Source organism: Pholis gunnellus, assembly GCF_910591455.1.
Source record: "Pholis gunnellus genome assembly, chromosome: 6".
Taxonomy (NCBI): domain Eukaryota; kingdom Metazoa; phylum Chordata; class Actinopteri; order Perciformes; family Pholidae; genus Pholis; species Pholis gunnellus.
The window spans coordinates 21989152-22014122 of NC_136532.1; the positions used below are offsets into that span (position 1 = coordinate 21989152).

Consider the following 24971-nt stretch of genomic DNA (forward strand, 5'->3'; position numbering starts at 1 on the left):
ATTAGAAGGCAAGTATCTCAATACGCATTAAACCCTGAAGCATATCGGACTGTTACATTTTCAATCATGAATGTATCTTTCAAGAAAGGAGGTTGATCATAAAGATTAAACAAATTGAGCGAAGCAGCTCCAGATTCAACACATATAAACGTTTAGCCCGTCAGTGTTCAGAATGTTGTCCAGAAAGTTGACCTACTTAAAAGGGAGTAAACACAAACCTAAGGCATGTCTCAAAGTATTCGATAAGCATTTTATTTATTTCAGGTGATACAGATGTGTGTAACGTAAGTTGTAGTCTACTTAGCACTATAGTGCAGGGGAAAACATTTGAACATTTTCAATCCTGACGATATGTACTAACTGCAGCTCATTATGTAACTGCAGTAATGGAGACCATGGGTTTAAGGGGGCACAAGGAGGGGTTTCCACCAAATGTCTTAATGTCACTTTTAAAGTACAACTTACAGTTGAGTAGTCGAACATCTAAATTATACAGTAAATGTAGCAATAAATATAATATATCCACTTAAAAAAGTTAAATCGGTAGCTACCATACCTAATTAAGTGTGTGTGTGTGTGTGTGTGTGTGTGTGTGTGTGTGTGTGTGTGTGTGTGTGTGTGTGTGTGTGTGTGTGTGTGTGTGTGTGTGTGTGTGTGTGTGTGTGTGTGTCCAAAAAACATACAGTATATAACCAAATGTTCATTTTCTAAGTCAAAATTGTAAGATAGTAAATACAAGTTGTTAAATTCTTACTCACATTCAAGGAACAGTAAGTTATTATATGACTTGTTTTGACTTTTAAACTTTCTTTGAAAGTCTACATTTTGACCCACCACAATGGTTTTCATTCTGTTTTTCCTGGTGGAAATGGGCTTTCACTGCTTTGCAGATTCAAGCTGCCAAAAAGAATCCAGCTCTAAATACAACGGTAAACAAAAATAATTTTCACTTTTAATTTTCTTTTTCTCTAAATATTAATTCGCTCACTCTCCCTTGTGCGGAACTTTATTGAGTCACATACTCAGGCATTTGTGGTCATTCATTTACTGTTTCATTAATTCATATTTTATTTTGAAATCCGGATGTTGCGTGCGCTGCGGGTGTGCCGGAGCTTCATCAAAACGAGGACGTTTCCAAGGTGCGATCAGCTGTTTGATCGGGTGTGAGCGGGCGCGTGAATCGTGTTTGGTGAACGAGAACAAAAGGTGAAATGAATACCTCTAACCTTCGGGCAAACGGTCGCCTGTTTTTGAATGGGATTCCCGTAAACTTCTGAATGAGAGCGCACTGCGACCGCATTTTGACAACTTGACCGTAATGCTGTAGGAAATTTGCAGCATCAGTACATGTGTTGAAGACACCAGGAGAGGGACCGTAGCGGAGAGAAAGGTGAGCTTTCTTTTGTGCAAAATATTCACGCTCTGAACTATTTACTGCTGTAAGGTTTTGGGGCTGTACTTACTGATGCTGTTGTATTAGACTGGTGTTTGTTGTATTTTATACCCCCTTTTTTTAGATGTATGAAGGACCACAAACAGAACATTCTGAAATCAAAACATTTTTTGGTTTGTGTCACCTTTCCATACATTTCATTGAAATAACCATTAACAATATAATAATGTCATGTATGGGAACAGTTCCTCTAATTTTAATAATTTACTTTTTAATTTACTGATAGTATTATATAAATGCAGGACTTTTACCACCACTGGTAATTCCAATGCCACAAACAAATGTGAAATCCTTTTTATCAGTTTGTTGCACGACAAGCTTAGGCTGGAGAGCAGCCTGCAGAGGGGCGGTGAGGATGAAGTCCAGCAGACCTCCTGACGGGGGGTACGGCTGGGTGGTGGTCATGTCCGCCTTTTTCATCATGGGCCTCACTGCTGCCGTCCTCAAGAACTTCGGCATCTTCTTCCTGGACATCCAGAGTCACTTTGGAGTCCCGACCAGCACCACCTCATGGATCACCTCCACCACCATCGCCATGTTTCACCTAGGAGGTAAAGACATGGGTTCTAGCTTGAAGTTGGTTTATAATTTAAGAATATTTTTTGTAATGGTGTTTCCATTTTCCCTCTCAGCTCCATTGGCCAGTGCGCTGACCTTACAGTTTTCCCAGAGAGTGGTCATCATAGTCGGAGGTCTGCTGTCGGCCTCCGGCATGTTGCTGGCCTCTCTGGACTTCAGCCTGCCCTGGCTCTACCTCACCATGGGCATCCTGCAAGGTATATAGCACACTCAGCACATACCGTGACTCCCCCAGGAAGCATTGCTGCTCCTTTGATTGGTTAGTTTATGTCTGAGGAACGCCAAATTAAATCTACCACCTAATTGTATCATTTAAACCCTCAACTGCAGTGGGATGCAACCTTGTGATGGGGATTCAAGATAAACGTGAGGGGTCAGTTGATTAGCTGAATGAAGACCTGAACATGTTCTATTGTTGCATTAGGGACACATGTGACACGATGGAAGAAAGGGATAAGATGCATTTGTTTATTTAACACATTTAAAAATGAATAACTTGTTGGAGAAAATACTAACGTGTCCATCAATCTCTGAAGAAACATAAGTGAGTGTTTAAAGACATTTTTTAATCCACTTTTATTTATGTGTGTGTGTGTGTGTGTGTGTGTGTGTGTGTGTGTGTATATATATGCATTCCTTAATTGTTATTTTCAAATAGAGTAGTTTGTGTATTTTCCTGCTGACAAGCCAGCACAGTGAGCTTGAGGGCAGTTGCACAGAGGGAGAGTAGATCTCTCCATCAGATTTCAGAGGCAGTTGTGTAGCTTTCTTCAGACAACACACGGTAAACAATACAGTATTTTTTTCAGACATAAATTCTTCAAATTCCCTGCTTTCAGTTTTTACGGTTGTATATGATAAACTGACGGACACAATAAGCAATTGTATGATGCCAACTTGATCTCTGGGAATTTTTTAATTTTTAATTTTCTTACAGTTTATAGACACAAATTAATTAAGGGATTAATTGAGAAATAAATAAGTAATTGATAATGAAACAAAGGAGACCACTTTGTTTGGTTAAAACATTATCAGAGGACCCCGATCTTCCGAAAGGAAACATGATGGTTCAAGTTTTCCATCTTCTGCTTCCAGGAACGGGCATTTGCTTCACATGGATCCCCGCCAACAGCATGGTGAGCCACTACTTTGTACGGTGGCGTCCCATCGCCTACGCCATCGCCAGCTCCGGGGAGTGCGTCTTCGCCGTCATGTTCAGCCCCTTCTTCCAGTGGCTGATTGAGATGTACAGCTGGCAGGGGGCCTTGCTCGTCATCGGAGGCCTTCAGCTCAACCTGTGTGTCTGCGGCGCTCTCATGAGACCCCTGGAGGAAGTCCAGAGCCCGATACAGGAAACCAAAGAAAATCCAGAAGGCGATGCCGCTGCGGTCCCACCACAGAGGAAGGTAATCTTCCAGTTCTCCCTGATGAGAAAACCTGAACTACTCCTCTACATCCTGTTTGCCATCTTTGCGGCGGCAGGATTTTTCATCCCGCCACTCTTCCTAGTGCCCTTCGCCAACAGTTTGGGGATGGATAACTACTGGCCTGCCTTCATCCTCTCTACCCTGGCGTTGGCAGACCTGGCGGGGAGGCTGCTCTGCGGGTGGATAGCCAACATGAGGCTGGTGAGGAACCTGCAGCTGCTCACCATGGTGGTCGCTCTGCTCGGGGTGGTGCTCCTGCTGCTGCCCATCAGCCACAACTACTGGGCCATCCTGGTCTTTGCCTCGCTCTACGGCTTCCTGTTCGGCTGCGTGGTGGCCATTCACGTCACCTCTATCGTGGACATTGTGACCCTGGAGGGATTCGACAGCGGACTGGGGCTCTTTATGCTTTTCAGGAGCATCGGTGGATTCCTCGGCCCACCTGCTGCAGGTGAGCAGATTTAGATTGTCAGGCAGGAAAACAATGCGGCAGACTGTATCTATTAATCTATTATCTTTGCTAGCAGCATGCTGCCATTGGTATTTAGCTCAAAACACCACTGTACCTAACTAAAGCCTCACGGAGCTGTTAACGAGGCGCTGTACCATTGGACCCCAGAACTTAGCATGAAATGCATGCCTTATATTTGAATCATCCACAGTTAAATGGCTCAGTGTGTGTGCGGCGTAATCTTTGAATAGCGATCAAATGGTTCCCAGTAATTATCGAATATAATGTTTCTTGAAATGTCCTTCCTTATGTTGTATGTAGTAAAAAAATTCATGGCATAGTATGTCATTACAAAATGTCAAACTTTCATAATATAGTATTTAATAAAAATGTCATAGTGTATAATGAGAATGGCACAAACTCTTCACTGTAGGTCTACACACGCCTGGAGCCCTGTCTGTTTGTGTATTTATAACCCTGGCACACTGTGCTCTAATGTTTCTCGTGCAGGCTGGCTGGTGGACCAGACCAACGACTACAGCGCTGCCTTCTACCTCTCGGGTGCCTGCCTCGTTTCATCAGCGGTGTTTGTCGCCCTGGTCGACTGCCTAGTTCAGAGGAGAAAATCATTAGACGCTAAAGTTCATGAAGCGATTATCCAGGACGACTCGGAAGCAACCTGATTATAAGCCTGAGGTGTGTTCAGCGTTGGATCACATGCCAGCTGTTGTGTGGTTTGGCCGGGTTTGACTTGTTGACAGGTTTAGGTTATGAAACCCATTAGTCCCAGCAGACAATCAATAAATCATTAGCCCTGGTTCTTCCGTTTATATATATATTCCTCCTTAATTAATTAATAGAACTATCACAACAGTGACATTTTTATGTTCTCAGAAATAAGTGCAATATATCCTCATTTGAAGCCAATGAGAGACTTTGAGAGGTTGACAAATGGAAGTAGCACGAACAATTTTCTTTCCCCTTTTCCCTCAAAGTCTGCAGACGGGTTTTACCTCTGAGTGACGGTATTGTTTGCAGGTTAAAACACTCTTACGGTATTTTTTTAAATAGTTCTGTGTTTTAAACAGCAGAAAATAGAAAAAGGTTTTAACCAAAGAAACACTCTGGTGTGGATTGGAATGATTTTAAGTTTTTTTAGTCGGTCATGGTAAATATATATGTATAATGCAGCAGACATGCAATACTGTCCCATCCACCTACTCTGGCTGTTACTGTTACTGTTGGGCAAAAAGGAGGAAATAGTGCGTTTCTCTCGGACTATTTTTAAACTGTTTTGATGTGCTTGTGAGTATTGTGTAAGTGTTGGCTTTCCATGTTACTGGTGTGTTGGCACTCTGACTCTGCTCTTAAGGGGCGTATTTCATCACAGGTCATGGTGTAGGTTTTATGACTTTAATGTACATATAGCTTGTCCGAGGAAATCAGTTCTTCCTATGCAATCGAGACTTACGATGAAGTCTTCAAAGGAAATAAGGTTTGGTAACTTTATCAACTTAAAATGTGGATTTTCTTAATGATTTTTAAAAGATAACTTGAGGTCCTGATAACTTGTGTTCTTCCTAGAGTACTGTAATACTAGTTCTCATACGCACAATTCAACGCACCATTTTCATACTTGAAAAACGAACCTTTTAAAGCCGTTTCACCAAGGAAATACTTTTAACAGATTCTGTCCAAGACGGATGAATGGCTTTAGCTTCCTTTTGTACCTTTTTGATGTTTTGAGCGACTTGATCTTTTTGTGTTCTAAAGTTTTGTCTCAATATGTGATTTTGTTAACACCACCAGTTCTTGTCAGTTAAAAATGCAGCATTTTAAGAAATAAATGATTGCACTGATGGTTTTAAACGCATGCCTCACGTCTTACTTTTCATCTATATCATTTGTCTTATCTGCCTTTAAATTTCCAGATGTTCAGCATGTTAGTGTTAACTTTGCTAGCAGCATGCTGCAGTTACTATTCAGCTCAAAACACCACGCTGCCTCACTACAGCCTCACAGGGCCGCTATGTCAGCATATACATTTTCACAAAAATGTCAAGTCACAAGGTCATGGTATAGTATGTCATTAACAATATTGGAGTATAATTTGTCAGTCATAGAAAATGTCCTAATATAGTATGTTGAAAAAAATCATTAAAAAAATGTAATCGTGTAGTATGTCATAAAAAATATCTGTATAGTATGTCATAAGAGTCAAACTTAAGTATTTCATAAAAAATAACTATAATAGAATGTCGTTAAAAAGTCATAGTATGATGTAAAAGTCATAGGATATGCCATAAAAAGGTAACAAGTAAAATGTTAAAGTATAGTATGTCATAGTATAGCATATAAGAAATCATCAAAAATGTCATAGTATACTGTCATAGTGTAGTATTTAATTCAAAAATCATAAATCATCAGTCTGTTGTAAAAATACCAGAAAACATGTCATGGTATGTCAAAGTCATAACGTCATGAAACAGTTGTAAAAAATGGCATCGTATAGTATGTCGTAATAAATGTCATAGTATAGTGAGTCGTAAAAAAAGTCATAAAAAGTCGTAATATAATATATCGTAAAAAAATCATTAAAAGAAACTGTCACTAAAAAGTCAGTTAATGCTATAAAATGTCACAAATCAGTTTAAAAGACAAATTATAAAATGTCAAATAATGAAATCCTTGTAGGAAAATGTAATATACAATATTCCAAAAGTCATTTGTTAATTTATTTTCCGTCATTTCAAATAAATATTAGTTTCAACAAAATCTCAGATGAAGCCATTTGAAAGGAAATATCTAGAAACATTTTATTTTTCCAAAAGTTTCAATTTGAGACGAAAGACCTGATGAAGACGAGCCCGTCCTTCCCAGATTCCCTGGATTGCTTTTCCACCTGTTGTGATCCACTTTGTCAGTCGCAACGAGGTGGGAGTGTTAACTAGAAGGAGAATTTAAACCCGTCTTGCAGTTTCCCTTCAGCGCATCTTACTTGTCTTCAAACAAACATGTCCACACTTAAAGACAAAAATGTTTAATACAGAATTTTTTGACAAAACAGTTTAGATTAGAAAACAATTAAAAGTTTAGACTAACCATCTACTTACACAACAAAACCCATTGAAACATTTTTTTATACAACACATGAATATTAACAGCCTACAATTAAAAACCTCTATGTTCTGTCAGACTACTTGATAAAAAGGGAATGTCAAGGCAGCTATTTTACACAACAGAATTGAGGCACCAAGGGCATTGTATTTATAGATGTTGGGAGTCTAGTAATTGAAAAGTTTACTCAACTTAAAATACAGTATTTCAGAGGTGTTTTACGTAGCGGCCTATGTGTAAAAGAATGCACCTATTTTGCGACCTGGAAAAGCAAAACTTGCAGCTTTGGTCCATTGGAACAGTTTGAGTCGAGGGAAAACCAGTGACCCCTGTCAAATAGGTGAGATCAGAGAAAAGGCCCCGTCCCAATGTCCACCTCTCCGACTCTGACCCTCATTTGAAAGCAGTCTGCTAGGGCTCAGGGCTGCTACATTGTGAAATGGTTAAGTGCTTGAGAGCTCTCTTGTAGACTTTTTGCACCCCACCGTAATACACTTCTGGCTCCGCTTGAGGGAATTAAACACAATTCTTAGGGCACTAATGTTAACAGGTCAAGGGCAAGTCTGAAATCAGCGCTGGAAGAAAACAAAGTGGCAAAGAATATCTTCTCCCCCCCCCCCCCCCCATTGAGAGTCTGACAGTATTGATTTGTTATTTTACCTAATTTGATTAAACATCCTATAATAATAATAATAATAATAATAATAATAGAGTCCAATTATTCTGCGATTGTGTATCCTGTTCTCACATTTTCACTGAGCAAACAAGTAAAGTCCGTGAGGCTTTAGAGCTCGGGAGTGACATTGGGACTGGACCACAGGGAGCATCTATGAGGAGGCTCTATTCTCCTCGTACGGAGACTCGTAGGCCTCCATGGGCGGGCAGGTGCACACGAGGTTCTGGTCACCGTAGATGTCGTCGATCCTGGAGATGCTCGGCCAGAATTTGGTCTCGGGCCTAATGAAGGGCTGTAAAGGAAGGATAAATGTGACAATAAAATAAACCAAAATCTAAATCAGTTGCACCGGTCATTAAAAACATTCTTTCAAAAAAACGTTTTTGCAGCCCTCTGCACAGATTTTGAGGAATAAAAAGCAATTCTTACATCTGACCACTAGATGGCAATACAGACAAAGACCGTCTAATCTTGAACACCTTTAGCACTACAGAAAAGTTGCAGCCGGGATTGTGTAATGAAGTCAGAGGGATGAGGACACTCACCAAGGGGAACGCAGCGTGCTCCCTGGAGTAGGGCCTGTCCCAGTTGGAGGATGCGATGCAGGCCAGAGAGTGAGGAGCCATCTGCAAACACACATGAGGAGCTTTATATTAGCTGCTGTAAAAAGGCATATTTCCACCTCGTACAAATGGACTAATCAAGCCATTCGGGTACCTTGAGCGGGTTGATGCGGGAGTCCATCCTTCCCTCCTCGATGTCTGCGATCTCCTGTCGGATACCAAGCAGGGCGTCGCAGTACCGGTCCATCTCAGCCTTGTCCTCAGACTCTGTGGGCTCAATCATGAGGGTACCAGCCACCGGCCACGACATGGTGGGTGCATGGAAACCTGGACACCAGCACAAAAAAGCAAAATCAGAAAGAGCTTCTATTGCAGCCATGATAAACCAATAAAAACTTATTTTACATTTTTGTGTTTTTGTACAATTTTTGATTTTAAGAAAATGTAGGATCCTGTATATTCAATATCTAGAAAAAAAAAAAAGACACATTATACTGTGTATTATTAAACGTACCATAATCTTGCAGCCTCTTGGCCACGTCGACTGCTTCAATATTAGCAGTCTTCTTGAATGGCCTCACATCCAGAATGAACTCGTGGGCTACATAACCTGTTCAGACCAACACAAGAACATCCAGCAAAGCATTTTAAAATTTGACATAAGCTTTTTTTTTTCGTCTTTGGAAATGTAGAGACTACGTCAACATGCATTGAGAGAAGTGAATGCTTTTTCAGCCGTACCTTTCCTGCCTCTGTAGAGGACTTTATAGTGACCTTCCAGCCTCTTGGCCATGTAGTTAGCATTGAGGATGGCCACTTCTGTAGCGTGAAGAAGTCCTTTAGATCCCATCATCTAAACACAGGAACGATATTAGCAGGGATATTGGAAAACACTTCTGCGTGATAACATGTGAAGAAATGAGGTTTACGTGCCCGAAAATGTCTGTTACAGTAAATTATTAAGAAAAAACTGACTTCGTGTTCTAGAGAATAAATGTCAAGAAGATTTGTGTCAAAATAATTTTTACAAATTGATGCGTTGTAGGATGCATTCAACTGCTCTGAATTCAGACTACAGGTTGCTGCACTGTTTGGATGAGACACATCTCTAGCATTTCTTTATGCTTCCAAATCTTTCCCCATCCTCCTCTGCTTTTGCTTCAGAATTTTACTAAATACTTTGGTACGTCTTGTGTCCTCCATGCTCTCTGGTATCAAAGGTTGTGAAACATGTCATGCCGTCCTCTCAAGATAACGCAAAATAATTGATTAGCTGCGCTGACCTTGATGTAAGCCCAGGAGATTGGCAGGATGGCGCTGGAGCCCCAGGGGGCGGCGCTGATGGTGCCCAGCGAGCTGCTGGTGTTGACTGAATCCATGGGAACCACAGGGTGGCTCGGCAGGAAGGGGGCGAGGTGGGCCTTCCTGATGAAGACAAGAGCAGAAGAATGTCATGAGAACAGACGGTCCTTCTCAAAGTGATACAAATGTTGCTATTTATGTTATTGCTTTTACAGAATAAACATACAGCTGTGTGCATGTACTCATAACTGACTTAGATAATGTCGCCCATCAGGGTTACAGTACATTTAGCATAAATACAACGCATCTAATCTGGCTCATAATCTCCATTCTGACTTACACTCCAATTGGCCCCATGCCAGGTCCTCCTCCACCGTGAGGAATACAGAAGGTTTTGTGCAGGTTGAGATGAGACACATCAGAGCCATAATCTCCAGGACGACACAGACCAACCTGGAAAACAGCAAAAGGAAGGAAAATCGTCACCATTTCTACTTTTACCAAAGTTTGCCAACATTTAGCTATTGGTAATGTTACACCATAAACACCGATAGATTGGAGTAAAGAATGCCCAACCTTGACTTTACTGATACTATACAGGCAAACACGTCAAATCCAAGCTCTTCCAGGACAATGAGTGTAAAAGAGACGACAATCTAAACTAGATAAGGGCATTACATAGTTTAAGATCTCTCACATGAAAGCAAGTGAGGAATATTTTAGCTGTAGCTTTACTAAGCATTTAGAATTCTAATGAACAAGAGAAATGACATGTATAGCATGAGTAGTAAGTGTCTTGCATAACTCATTGTTCTAGGCCCCTTGAGTTAACAATACCACAAAAAAAAGTAACCTTGTTGACAATCATTTGAATATTAAATATTCCAGATTCCTCCTTAATTTGATCTGCCCAGATATTTAGGAGTCACGTGACCAGTAAAAGAATACAATGCATTATAAAAGTCAGTGGGGACAGGGTCTGTAAGTCTGTCAGTGATTTGTGGAGGTGTTCTTGGCGTAAAACCCATCACCTGTAGATCATAGAGAACAAAGGTTAACTATTTACAGCACGATAACACGCATCTATAAACCGTTATCCTATTAGCCTTCAGTTCCCACAAGTAAGCGTTCACTTTCGAACAGAAACATTAGGTTTTCATGTTTCCTCTCTCTCACCTGGGCGTTCATGTTGGCGCCATCCAGGTACACCTGGCCTCCGTTCTTGTGAATAAGATCACATACGTCACCGATCTGTTCCTCAAACACACCAAAGGTGGAAGGGTAGGTGACCATCATGGCTGCCAGACTCGCCTTGTGTTTATCCACCTGGAAGAGAAGGCAGGATTCACAAGACAACAACATCATTATTACTAAAATTGGGTGTTGCGGGAACAGACCAAATTTGACTCGGGACTACCGAGCTGTGATAAATGTATCACATCAATACCTCTTGGTCATTTGTACATACATTTGTTTTTACTTTAATTCAAAGCTGCCATGGTCTTTTCTGAACTCTTATGGAGATCCACAGAGATAGTGAACAGTCCAACGCTAAAGACCGCTCAACCATGGATTTAAAATGGTATCATGGTCAGCAGTTACTGCTTTGCAAAAAAAAGATATCTCCAGCAATTTAGCACGACACTATTCAAGTTAAGATGGGCGACTCATAAAAGACAAACTATTTTTCATTATACTTTCATAATGAGATTTGTTTTTGGAGCTAGACCCACATAAGTGACACTCTTTAGCATCCACACCTTTCAAACATGGCTCGTTTCTTTCTTTTGAAGATTTGAAGTCTCCACCTAAGATAACTTTGGCGATATCATCACGCTTATGACATGTCCTCAGACTTGACAATGGTCCTTATACAACATTATACAGCAGCTTGGATCCTCATGCGTGAAACCAGTGGAATGAAAACTGTCCGGCTCTCACCAGCGCCTTGAGGTGTGCCAGGTCGATGTTGCCGTCCTTGTCCACCTCCACCACCTGAACCTTCATGCCAGCCATCTGAGCGCTCGCTGGGTTGGTGCCGTGGGCTGACTTGGGGATCAGACAAACCTGGAGGTGAAAAGAAGAAATAATAATGTAGCAGGACAAGAGAGCTGAGACACATTTGTAGCCTGGAGGCAAATCGTCTTTTTATTCAGTGTGTGTAGAAGTAACTTTTGGACTAATGATATTTCAGTATCTATATATCCAAGATCAGCAGAACATAACTCCTTCATATTAATATTACAAGAGATGAGGATTCTTATAATTCATCTCCTTGAGTGAGCTTGAGTCTAACAATACTGCTTTGTAGAGAAAGGAAACCTAAAAAAGTCACAAAGAGATATTCTATCCAAAAACAGTATCTAGTATTTATTACGGTCAAACCACCACTTGATAACAGTTATACAGTAGAATAAATAAAAAATAACTTATTTATACAAAAAGAGCAGGACTATTAAGGATTTAGTCTGTGTTGGTACAGGCTGTAACTTTCCATCACCCACCAATGGCACCAATGTGTAACCTGCCTGGAGGTCACTAATTGATTTTATTCCTTATTAGGGCGACATTTTTGCAACTCGCACAAGGAAACTGGGTCACTAAGACCTGTAGGTTGGGCAAAACTGACAAATGAGTGACCGAGGAAACACTGCAGAGCATGACACGCCAGTGACTTGCAGTTCTCAAAGTCTTAAAAACTCCAAATATGGAACCTTGAAAGCAGGTAGCCTATAGTGGGATCAGAGCGTTTTCAGCCCCTTTGTTTGCACACGGTTGTTAGATAGTGGCCTGATCCCTTGAAACAGTCAAGGTCCAAACTAAGATGTACTCCTGAGGGAATCTTTTAAAAAAAAAAAAAGAAAGGACGATTTACAGTACAGGAAAAATACTTGCGTCAGCCATTCTTTAATCTGTGTGTGTGTGTGGGGGGGGGGTCTTATCTCGCCTTGTCCTCGAGCTATCGCCAATCAGTAAGTCAGGATACTGAAGGAATTCCTAACCAGAATACCTGAAACACGCTAATCTGAGATGTGAAAATGACCTGTGGTAACCTGGGAGCAATAAAACTGTCAGGAAGTCACACTGATAGGCCTTACGCTCTGTGGCTTATGTACTCTATTGACCAACGTCAGCATTATCAAAAGGAACTACTAGAGATAAACCACTCTTAGATATCAGCACTGTTACTATGGTTTACAGCACATCTAAGAATAGCAATGACATTATTGCTTTGCTTTTAGAAGCACTTTAATCTTATTGAAAAACAGGAGAGTTACAGTCATACTTGGGCATTTTGGGAAATATTTGCTATTTTACTAATGATTAGACTGATTCTGCTTCAAAAGTGATGCTACAGTCATCAGATGGTTATCTTAAGATAAAGACTGTCCAATGGTAACAAAACCCTCCTCCTACCAGAAATAAGTTGTTAATTAGTGAGCTTTAGAGGTCTAAAAACATACTAAGTAATTGCTTGCTTGCCTGTCATTTTACGTACAGATCAAAGATGTTGTAGTTTTCACTGTGGGTTATGGGTGAGACTATCTCTCGGATGGAGGCAGTGACTTGTAACCTGCTGCTGGCTGGCTGTATGTGTTTCATAAGAGTATAGTTTATTGTAGGAGTATCCACGCACATCCAATCCAAAGTGAGCAGATGCACAACTGCTCCTGTCTGATGAAGAGCAGTTTTGCTCAAGATGTCCCCTACGCGTAATAAATAAGTGGACAACGGAGCCCTGCAGAGCACAAGCTTTGCATTAGTTTAATTCAGTGTTATGTATCCTCTCATCAATCCTTACCAAGAAAGCAAATAAGTGCATTTCCCTAAATGTCAAACTATTCCTTTCAGTACGTTTTCTCTAAATTGCTGTGGGACACTGCATATGGCTTTGATCATAACATTCCTCTGTATCGTTTGTTTGTAGTGCAGATAATCTGGAAACTGGAGCTTAAATCAAAACCAATCCAATTTGTGTTAAGCTGCAGAATCAGATGAGAACCTTAACTGTCATTTAATCCTATTAACTTCCACACTAATTCACACAGGTGTTTCGGTATGACAGTGTAATTAGGCACCACACTTACAGTTCTCGCGCTCTCGCCCTTTGAGTTCAGGTAGGCTTTTATGGCAGCCAGGCCAGCGTATTCTCCCTGAGCACCACTGGAAGACAAGGGAAACACACACTATGGTTATGTACTACACCTACACACACATCCTTACCTCTGCACAGTTCAAAGACCAGTCTACCGACATTACCAAAAGGGGAGAGAAAGATGAAAAGCTGGCTGCATGACAACTCTCCAGTGTGCCGTTCATAAACCTTCTCCTGCTGATAAAGTGGTGATAGAAAGCATTTGACTAAAGTCTAAAACAAACTACAAAGTCCCAGACACAAAGGGAAACTCTTGGTTTTTCACTTCAAATAAAAAAGGCCTGGCTTCTTTCTACCCTCAGAGTTCTGGTAACTTTGGTAAAATGCCTATTTTATCAAAGAATGATAACAGGATGTGACACATCTGTAAATCACGCATCATTAACACCGTGTGCTATAGGTTTTAAGGACAGGAGAAGAGTTGACACTCTACAGAATTAATCTATTAATAAATCATAAGTCTAATGAGGTTTTTTTTCTGAATGACTTCAGGGGTTAAAATCATTTATAGAAGGGAGCGTTTTCCACGGAATCTTTTTAAAATGTGTTAAATAATGCAGCTGAACGGCTGTGGGAAATTCAAATTAAGCATTACTTTATTTATGTGAACTAAGAACAGAACGGTTTCAGAGCTAGACATCAGGGAGTGATGCTTGATGAGTTGGTATATGCAGATATAGGCTGCAACATAAAAAGGTGAGTCTTACCTGTTTGGCTGGAAGGAGATACGGTCATAGCCCGTCACTTCACAGAGGTCCTTCTCCAGCTGTCTAAAGAGAATCTGGTAGCCATCAGCCTGATCCAGAGGCACGAAGGGGTGGATGTTGGCAAACTCCCTCCAGGTGATTGGCTAAAGAAGAGAGAGGACAGCAGTGAGTGGGAAAGATCGCAACTTTCCAAAACCACTTCAGGTTGAGCTCGACAGTTCATTCCATGGAAAAATGGCCTTCCTCAGTGGATGGAGCTGCACAGGTGATTTCCTGGTTTACATATTTCGGTCACATGACAACAAATAAACATGTCATGGGAACTTCCTGACAAACTAACTTCATGGTAGCTTTGAAGATATCTTATTTGTTCTTAAATTACTCACCATGAGCTCTGAAGAGCTGTTCAGCTTCATGGTGCAGGAGCCCTAAAGAAGAAAACATTTTACCATCACATAACTTCAATTTGTGAATCGTTTGCAAATCTGAGTGTCTTAGTAAGTCAAGTTGTACCAACCAGTGGTATCATGCTGTGCACCAGAGAAATGTCCTTGTTCTCCAGGCGCTTCATGTATCGCACAATGTTGGTCTCGGAGTGATAGCTAATGATTAACCAGGAAGAAAGGATTAGGATTAACTGATTTCAGATTGAGCACAATTAAGTGATGAAAAAAAAGACTTGGTCAAATATCCTACAAACACACTTAGTAAGCAGACTACTTAATACTTTCGCAAGTATGTCACAATGATCATGTCAAAGATTAAATGGACTTCTAATACATTGATAACAGTCGGTCTTTATGGCACTAATAAAAGATAGCAGCTCCAGATTTAGCAGCCAAGATAGACGCCCTTGTTACCACTGAGGCCAATTTCTACTGCAGAAATCATTTGTTTCAATGATTACAATGTTACAGACTAAATTCACATCTCTTATTTTAAATAATAAATTAAGCCAGATCATGAAGGATTGCCAGTTGGCATGAAGACTAACACCAGCTGGATGATTATTAAGGCCAGAAGGGGTTGATCACATGACTTTTGTTTGGAAATTAAAATGTTTTTGGACTGTTACAGTCATACTGTTCAGTATGCATTTCTCATAACACAAACAAACCATGAACTCTAACCCCATTATCAAGTGCAGCAGGGCTTCCGATCAGACAATTAATACTACAAAGTCTGAGCACCACATTTCTGTCAGTTATGTAATGTGGTGATTTCACCTCATGGTTAAGTGCAACTGTGCTTGATGCCAGACGATCAATGTGGAAAATCTGATATTTATGGCCCAACATGTCATAAAGACATAAAGGTTGTATCATGTGCAATACCTTTTCATTGATATAGTGCTACATGATGTGCTTTAGTGCTGCACTTTAACTTGAGAATACCAACCTGTTAAAGACCTGGTGCGTCAGGTACTTGCTCGTCCTCTTGAAAGGACTTCCCATGATCCCCTTTACTCGCTCACCCATCTTCTCAGCAATCAGCTCCTGCACATTGAGCATTTCAAATTAAAAGGAGGTGGAGGAGTTTTATGTTAAAGCTACTTCTATAAATAACAATCACTATGAAACCAAGAAGTAAAGACAGAAAAAACTGATAACTACTTTTAAATAACAGATGAAATCTAAATGAGTGAATAACAAGAAATCAACGTACTGCTGAAGATTCACAACCAAAGACCCAGAGCAAGTCATCCAAGTCCCTCTCAGTCACCATCTCATCCAGCGAGACACCCAACTGTTGACAGAGACAGTTCAAGACAAAGTTGTTACATGTTTAACAGCATGCGTCTGATCTTAAAGCCTCCATCTTATATTGTATGTTCATCTGGCGTCAAGTGACTGAAGTAGGTAAATGCAGTTAAATAAACAGCTTGTGTCAACAGCTTGGGGGAGGACGGCTAATAACCCAGGAGATCTGAACTTGAATATGATGTAGACCAAGCATATTAAAGTTAGAAATCATTGAAAAAAAACTTAATTCAATATAAATTATAGGTTTACCAAGGCACTCAATAGCCTATATTGGGAGTTTCTATTAGTAAAGTGTTGTCTGACTGAGAATAAAAAAAGCATACCAATTATTTTTCCAACTTTTGGACATTTATCTGGAAATCATAAGTTGACATACCCAATTTACAGATTTCATAAAGCTCGAGCCTTTTGATTCGTTTTGACTAAATAAAAGGCATTGTGGGTGTTTGTTGGGTATGGTGGTGCCCTGTGTATTGCTGCAGTTGCGGATGTTGATGCGGTGATTTTGATCGTGTCATCATGTTGCAGTTTGTGGTGACGTTTCATGTAGTTGTATCAATTTGAAAAGCATTTCTTGCAATTTCTGTCCAAAAAAAGAAGGTTCAGTTAGTATATGATCTGCTTACCACTCCGTCAGTGTAAACCCTCAGGTTTATCTCCCTCTGCACAGCTCTTTCAAGGATGTCTTTGGCTGCCACGCTACAGTTGATCTTTAGAGTATCGAAGAACATCTCACTGTGCAGACGGTGTCCTGCTCTCTTCAGACCTGAAACAAAGTGTGCAATGGAAAAACAACATTTAGCACATGCTTTAGACGCATACATAACTGAATAAATGTTTGTTTATCTATAATGTAAGTGAGAACTGGTGCCGCAGTAATAAAAGCTAGACTTCAAGCTTAAAATACTAACGAACAAATTTACCTTCGGCAAGGATCAGAGCAGCATTGTGTGTCCTCTCAGCGATGTGTTTGAGTCCCTGAGGACCATGATACAGTGCAAACATAGCAGCCATGTTGGCCAGCAGTGCCTAGGAGTCAGAGGTTGAACAAAAGGAATGTTTTAGTTTTTTTTAAACATTTAATGACCCAAGAAATAGTACATTTTGAAAACAAATTAAATAAATCTACACAGACAGAAATTCTGAAATGATAAGAAAGTACAAAGTGTGAGCTTTCTTATACCTGTGCAGTGCAGATGTTGCTGGTGGCTTTGTCTCTGCGAATGTGCTGCTCTCTGGTCTGCAAAGCAAGCCGATAAACCTCCTTACCAGCTGCATCCCTGAAATGTAAGTTAGTTAACAGTTTCCTCCATTTGTTTTATCGTTTCTACAATTAATTTCATTCAGGAAATAAAATCTTAGCTCTACAATATTCTGACCGATGAGTGCCTCACCTGGTGACGCCAACCATTCTGCCAGGCATCATCCGGATCAGGTTGTCTTTAACAGCGAAGAAGGCGGCGTGGGGGCCACCGTAGCAGAGAGGAACCCCAAACCTCTGGGAGCTACCCAGCACGATATCGACGCCAAACTCCCCCGGAGGACGCAGCACACAGAGGGCCAACAGATCTGTGGCACAGCAAGCCAGAGCCTTGAAAGGGAGAGAACCAGAGTACAACAAAGTCAATGGACGAAATTAGCCTTTGGTCATTAAAAAAGGCATCTATTCTAACCTAATTTGTAGCAGGTGGTTTGCAGCCATGCCACATATACTTCAGAGATGAGCACTTCCTGTAAAACAACGATCCTACCAAATCATGATAGTGGTTTTACGCACAACTCACCCTTCCATTAAAGCAGTACAAAGCCAATATATTAAATATAAATATACTATGGTGTCATCAGCATAGAACTTTAAATCGAAGCTGCTGTAAAAAATAAAAGGCCAATAGGTGAACTGTATCACTGCCTCGATACATCTTGAGAATGAAATTCAGATATGGACAAAGAGAACTTTGCAAATCTGAGATTGTGTGCCTTTCTTTTGATATAAAGTAATCACAGACTTGCAAAGTCGCCTGAAAGCGGCGGGTTTGTTATGCGTTAACGCTCCCTTACCCCTCCCTGGTGCGCCCGGTCCACAAGGGCTGTGAAATCTTCCACCCTGCCATCAGTGTCTGGATACTGGAAGAGCACCCCGCTCACGTCTTTCCCGCTGAAGTCCATCTCATGAGGAAGCTTCAGCACCGTCTTCACCCCGATATAGCTGCAACATGACAGTGAAAACTTAGAGGGGAACTAAGAAATATAGGTGTATAATGATACATCCTCTCAAGAAGAAAAAGAGGTGTGTAGGGGTTTTCTATTTTAATACCATAAAAAGAATGTTTCACTCAATAGTTGATGGTCAATGCAATGGTTTTGTTTTTCTTGTTCACTCAATTGATTTCATTATATAGAGCTCATGCATGGATTGTGTGTAATACATACTTGGCTCTGGTCTGCACCACGGCAATGGTCTGAGGATGGCAGCGTGGGTCAATGTAGAAGGTTCTTTTTTTGTTCTGTCTGTGAGGAGTAAAAACAAATAACTGGTCTCAATCACATGTTTATGTATCGAAAATGTATGCGTTTGCTTGGTTTCTTCTTGTGGCCAAGATGCAACTTATTACTGAAGTGTAACAGTTATTATCTTAAATTCCTATGATTTGATTCCATTGCACAATAGGAGTAGTAGTAAAGATTTTTTTTTTTTCACATCATTGCTTGTAAATACCTGTGGCAGAGCTGCATGGCCTCAGCAGCAGCCGTTCCCTCGTCGAGCAGTGACGCATTTGCCATAGGCATGCCAGTAATGTCACAGATCATTGTCTGGTAGTTGAGGAGCGACTCCAGGCGTCCTTGAGAGACCTCCGGCTGGTAGGGTGTGTACTGAGTCACCCTGAGCACAAGCAAGTTTGGACAAAAAGTTGGCGTGAGTAACCAAACTTACAGAATAAACATCTTTAGGTTTCTGTGCGGAGAAGAAACAAGCTCCCTGCGCTTTCAAATTTCCATCAGGTTCCTTTTAAGCGAGGGCCACCTGAAGTCACTCACCAGCCTGAGTTCTCCAGGAGATTACGCTGGATGGGCGGCGGTACCAAGCAGTTGTAGTAGCCCATGCCGATGTAGGATCTCCATACTTTGTTTTTTGATGCAATCTTCTGTAGAGTGTCCAGAATTTCACTCTCACCTGTAAAATATGTCATTTGTGATTATATAGAAAAATAAATTGGGCATGACACTACATGATAGTGTTGATGACGTTAAAAATATAATCCAAAAAACAAGAGTGATTTCTCTACACTGCTCATGATACCTACTGCTTATCGGCTCGCAATACTAGTAGATAGAAATATTGTGTTAAATGGATTTTTGGCTCAATGCAATCAAATAACGTATCTCTTCAAATTCACTGGATAAAACAAAAACAGACATTCCTCTCTGGTTATTTTATGTCTTAGCTTTTCTCAATGAAATATATGTTGTAATATAAAACATATACAATAATACACTTTATCCATATCACCCAACTGTACTATGGATGCATGTGAGCAAAACCACAAATACAAAACTCTTCGACAATGTAATTAATTTCAGTACTACGGTATCAGGAACATTTATTAAATCACAAGCAGTCCCTGGCGTCATGTTATCGTACATAAATGATCACGAGTGGAGCGTGGAAAGTAGACTTTTAGGTTAGGAGAAAGAAGAGTGTGAGGATATCTGCCAATATTGATTCCTGATCCGGTACTCAGTTGAGGAATCTCAGATAATATTGGTTTAAATGTAGGATTATACATAAAACAACTTTCTAAAAAGTTTGCATAAATAACAAAAAGGCAAACAAGATATGCCACACCATCTGAAGAACAGCATTGAGGGTTTCATGCGAGGACCTGACTAGTTAACTAATAAAAGCTGCAGTCCATCAGAGCTACCACACACTCCACATACAGTAACCCTCCTACTGTACCTAAAATAATTCAAAATACATATTCTTCAAAGTAAAACTGAGTATATAATGTCAACAAAATATAACATGGGGAAAATCATGTTACAGTTGAACTTGGGATGAGAAAACAATACCATATAAATACTTTTTCATCTCAGAAGCATCAAGAGACGGACTACACCCAGTGTTTCTTTGTCGATGGCCAGTTATTTAGCCTCATTCCCCAGTGCTCTAAGGAAGCGCTACCAATGCACAACCAGCCTCTGAGATTCCTCTGGCCTTCCTGGCTGCCTAGCAACTCCAAGGAATGGACAATACCACCCGTCTGAACCGAGAGCCCCAACTACTCCTGTTTTTGCAGAAGAAAGACACGTCCAAGTGTTTGGTGGTGAGAGGGACTGTAGCCAGTATACGAGGGCATATTTACAGCTTCTTCTAAACGGTGCACAGTCTCAGTCTGGAGGTGGTGAATCGGCAAAATTCAGTACAAAAAAGGATTATCAGCAGGTTCAGGGTGAGCCGTTGGTGTGTGCGAGTTTGTTTCAGTAGGGGAGGACTGCTTTCCCATGGTCCTGGACTTCTACAGGGCAGCAAAAAAGCCTGATTCAGAACCATCCAGGAGGTCTATTGTTGGGGAGAGAATCCCTTGCTGGCTTTGCAAACTGAAGCCCTCCAAAGCTGAACAAGCAGAAAACCAGCACTGCCTCCAGTTTGTTCCTTCAGCTTGGCTTGTTGCATTACGAAACCTGACATTTTTTTAAACAATCTTTCATAAATGTTGGGTTTTCCAGTGGCTCTCTGGTGTTAAAGCCGACTGCGTCACGGAAATTATCTCTACTGTCAAATCAATGTCGCAAGTATATGGCTGCAGAGTTATGCAATAGAGTCACGTCGGCATGTATTTATGCTTAGGTGGAATTGTATTATGACATGACATTATTTAGTGCTGAATCCAGTCAATCAACCAAGTCTATTTTGAAAAATGATTAATCGTTTCAGTCATTTCCAGGTTTCAGCCCCTCGCTGGTTGAAGTTTGCCATTTCTTGTGTAATGATTTAAATACCTTTTGAGTTTTGGGGCATTAGTCAAACAAAACAAGATATTTGTATTAGGGCTGCAACTAAAGATTATTTTAATAATCGATTAATCTGTCGATTATTTGTTCGATTAATCGATGAATCGGATAAAAAAAAAAAAACATTAATTTCCAACCCTGAACTGACAGTGCACATTCACAGAGCAACACATCTTCACAAAGTGCACAAACAGGTTGCTTGAACATCCCTGAGCTGTTAAAGTAATTATTTAAAAAAATAAATGGACTAATATCTGGAATGGGGTTCAGCGGGTTTACCCACGCCTCTCAGTGAAGGGTAGACACGCGCTGATCCACTCAGTGAACAGCTTTCAGGCCGATAAGCCACGCCCCCTCTCCGGCGCGATGCACGCGAATGAACACAAATACTCCCCCCGCGTTCATCGCGTTTGGTGGTCACACCAAGGTGTGTAACACCAAACGCGGTGAAGAGGTCCCCGGCGATCGTGACCAAACGCGAGGTCCCCGGCGGCGGCGGCGGCGCGAATGACGCGAAAATAATACAAATCGCGTAAATCAACTTCCGGTGTTTGCTGTTCCATTATTCCAGCTGCTGTGAACATCTCCGCCACTTATTGAGTGGCGTAATAATCGCCGACACAACGAATCGATAATGAAATTCGTTGCTAACTCTTTTAATAATCGATTTTTATCGATTTTATCGATTCGTTGTTGCAGCCCTAATTTGTATATTTGTTGTACCACAAACAGTGAATGAATTAAGAAAACATTCAGCAGATTAACCGATAATGAAAGTAATTGTTATATTTTATGTATATTACGTTACGCCTTTGTGTTCCATATTTGAAGAGTTTTGTGTCAGCTAACCCACAACAATGGAACCGATTTCATTACATTGAAGATCAATTTGATTGTTTTAAATGAAATATGGCATATAGTCGGAATATCATGACATAAGAATATAAGAAAATATGTTCTCAATATTGCTGAGATGATGATTTCATCCATGCGGCCCACCCCATTGTATTATTTTCATTTTGCACATCTGCATACGTAACAGCCCCAGTTCAAGAAATTAACATAAGCCTCCCTCCAAGCAGATATTTGTAGTTGAATTAGTCTTGCAGTAAGTCATAATATATTCATCTTTCACAAGCTTCACATCCGTTAGAAAAACTGCTGCTTTTACAGAGGGGTTATATCTGCGACTAAAGTCAATTTCCCTCAATTCACTGCCTAATCTCTTTCATTTCCTTGTTTCATTTACTGAAAATCCCCTCTGATAAAACAACCTCATTTCCCAGTCTGTATGTGTTCTTGTTGTCGTTTGCTTTGTTTATTTTAAGAAGAAATGAGCCAAAACACACGGGAAGACTGTGTGTGGTGATGCAATGCACACATTTTGCATAGGAGAAAAGAAAAAAAAACACATCCAGGCAAATCCCCATGCAAAACATAGCCAAGTCACCTTATTAGGAAGCCCTTCGGCTGTGATGTAATGTGAACGCTGTAACCAGATTGAACTGGACTTGGGGACCGGAGCTCAAGGCTAAACTTTACACTCCAGTTGCCATCCTATGAGCATCGGCTTCCCAACAGGGAATTGGTGCCGCTCGCCGAGTTTCGCAAAAACAACTCCAAATATGTTCAAAGGAAGACTTAACAGGGGAGAGCGCTCCACGGCCACACAATAGAGCAACCTACATTCCAACCCACTCTCTTGGCTTCATTTAACTGACGGTGTAATGTGCGAAAAAAACCTCACTGTGCAACATAACTGGAGACGAGTGCGATAAAAGCACCGTTTTTACATGCTTTTTGGTGATATTTAGCATTTTAAATCGGGGTTTTGCACATTTAGGTCGAGGTTGATGTCGCAGCCTTTCGCTATTTGAATGTCACATAAAGATGTAATTGTATCAATAATAAATATATTAAAATGAAGGTAAACTTACAGACTGGGTCATCCATTTTCATACTCCGCTGCATTCGGATTGAGGAAGGAACTGTGTCGTTCATCAACTGGTCGAGCGACTGTGGGGGAAACAAATATATGAAAAGCGTGGAAACATGGCTATATCAATATGAACAGAATAATATCAATATACTGCTCAAAACAAGATATTTCATGCTGGAATTTGGCTTAATAAATTGGAAAAGCGTGTTTTGCGCCCTATTTGGTGGGGGGCGAGTAGGCTAGTGAATCTTACCTCGACTCCCAGAGCATCCAGCATTTCTCTCTTCTCCCTCTCACCTGGGCCAATGTGCCTCTCTGCAAAATCATCATGTCTGGGTAATGTTCTCTCAATCTGTCTGGAGGAGACGGCTGCAGACGTCCTCAGACCCCGGGCTGGTGTTAGTAAGGATGCGCCGCTGTTTCGGATCCTGCACTGAAGTTTCCAAACCACGCGGCTCTTGTCACTCAGATGCCTGCATGGTGCGCTGGGATTCACCGACTTGGCCAAGAAAATACCCCAGGTCTTGGCGCAGCTCTGCATCTCTAAATCACTTTGCAAGACAAGTCTGCGGAAACTAGTGAAGCCTTTTTTTTTTTCCTTCCCTCTCACGGCAGTGTTTCCACCCACTGAGACGGATGCGATCCCTGCAGGAGAGTCTGCCAACTCCTTCAAACTGCAGAGTTTATACAACTGCACAGTTGCCCAAGAGCAGACCAATCAGAGCGGAGATGCTGCGTGACGCAGTGACGAGCCCCGGTTAAACAGCTGCTGAAGTTTCTCGCGTGCGCACTAACCACGATTAAAAAATATATAAGTATCACTCTGCACATATTTTAAGAGCAAGTCATCTCAGTGATAATGTGCGTGGCCAAGAGGATGAAACGCTGCAGGAGAAATGGCACGGTACACTATGGCACCCAAACCTTCTGGGCATTTACCCAATGGCTAATAAAGTGACACGCTGGTTCTTGTTCATTCCCAGACGAAAGCATACCATATCACATCACATGTTGTACAGCTTGTACAGCCCAGAGGCAAACGTGTGATTTATGTGAGACTTTATAAATAATTTGAACTTGAGGTTGTTTTAATGTCAACATAAAGACAAATTACTTGCTGATGCATCATGCAAACTAGTTTTCATCTATTCTTTCCATTCTTTAAAGGTCGAATGCTAAATATGAATTATGGTTTATTGCTTCATAGGTGTGAATAAAAGGACCGAGTCCTCCAAAATGCCCCCCAACAACTGCTGTTTACACCAGCCACTTGTAAACTTATCAGTCATAAACATGAAAGTCTGCAGGTCTATGAGAGGACACCTCAGAGATCAGGCCTTCTGATTGCACCTATGAAAGTTCTTTATTTAAAAGAAGGATCAATTCATCAACAAAACAAAACACATTGCTCCAGTTCCCATTTAGCCCTTCAAATGCATTTCGGTTGGTGTGATTACAAGTAGGCAGCTCGGCACACCAGCACATTAATATCCAATCACTTGAGCCACACTCAGTTTTCAGGGAGGAATGCGTCTAAACATTGAAAGGTGAAGAGGGAACACAAATGCACCATCAGCTGCGCTGAAGAAACAAGCAAACACCATATATTTGGTTAAAAAGGTGTCTGGAGTCACGCACAATCATGGTCGGCTTTCTTTGCCAGTGATGCTGTGTTGGCTGTCCACGAGAGGTCCTCACTGATGTCCACCCCCAGGAATCTGGTGCTGCTCACTCTCTCTATATCGGCACCATTGATGGTCAGTGGTGGGTGTTGAGTGTGGCCTCTCCGGAAGTCAACAACAACTACATGGATTGATAATAAATT

The 24971-nt window shown here is 41.0% G+C and overlaps 2 protein-coding genes across 2 annotated transcripts; one reads left to right on the plus strand and one right to left on the minus strand.

Moving 5' to 3' along the window:
- Positions 1 to 1373: 1373 nt before the first annotated feature.
- Positions 1374 to 5366, plus strand: LOC306698005 (monocarboxylate transporter 13). The gene is made up of 5 exons (XM_079162141.1): positions 1374 to 1390; positions 1756 to 2004; positions 2086 to 2229; positions 3128 to 3910; positions 4421 to 5366. The coding sequence occupies exons 2-5, from the start codon at positions 1809 to 1811 to the stop codon at positions 4591 to 4593; spliced, it is 1296 nt and encodes a 431-aa protein (XP_079018267.1). The 5' UTR covers positions 1374 to 1390; positions 1756 to 1808; the 3' UTR covers positions 4594 to 5366.
- A 1334-nt stretch (positions 5367 to 6700) lies between these two features.
- Positions 6701 to 23821, minus strand: gldc (glycine dehydrogenase (decarboxylating)). Its single transcript, XM_079161989.1, has 25 exons — positions 23400 to 23821; positions 23145 to 23223; positions 19231 to 19366; positions 18911 to 19075; positions 18625 to 18702; positions 18253 to 18400; positions 17589 to 17785; positions 17378 to 17474; positions 17118 to 17223; positions 16821 to 16960; positions 16097 to 16177; positions 15830 to 15927; positions 14949 to 15033; positions 14818 to 14859; positions 14432 to 14574; positions 13657 to 13732; positions 11510 to 11635; positions 10745 to 10894; positions 9909 to 10021; positions 9550 to 9691; positions 9008 to 9119; positions 8781 to 8876; positions 8421 to 8593; positions 8249 to 8329; positions 6701 to 7995 (listed from the first exon to the last, which is right to left on the minus strand). Exons 1-25 carry the CDS (start codon positions 23685 to 23687, stop codon positions 7855 to 7857), a joined length of 3093 nt encoding a protein of 1030 aa, XP_079018115.1. The 5' UTR covers positions 23688 to 23821; the 3' UTR covers positions 6701 to 7854.
- Between the last annotated feature and the right edge of the window lie 1150 nt (positions 23822 to 24971).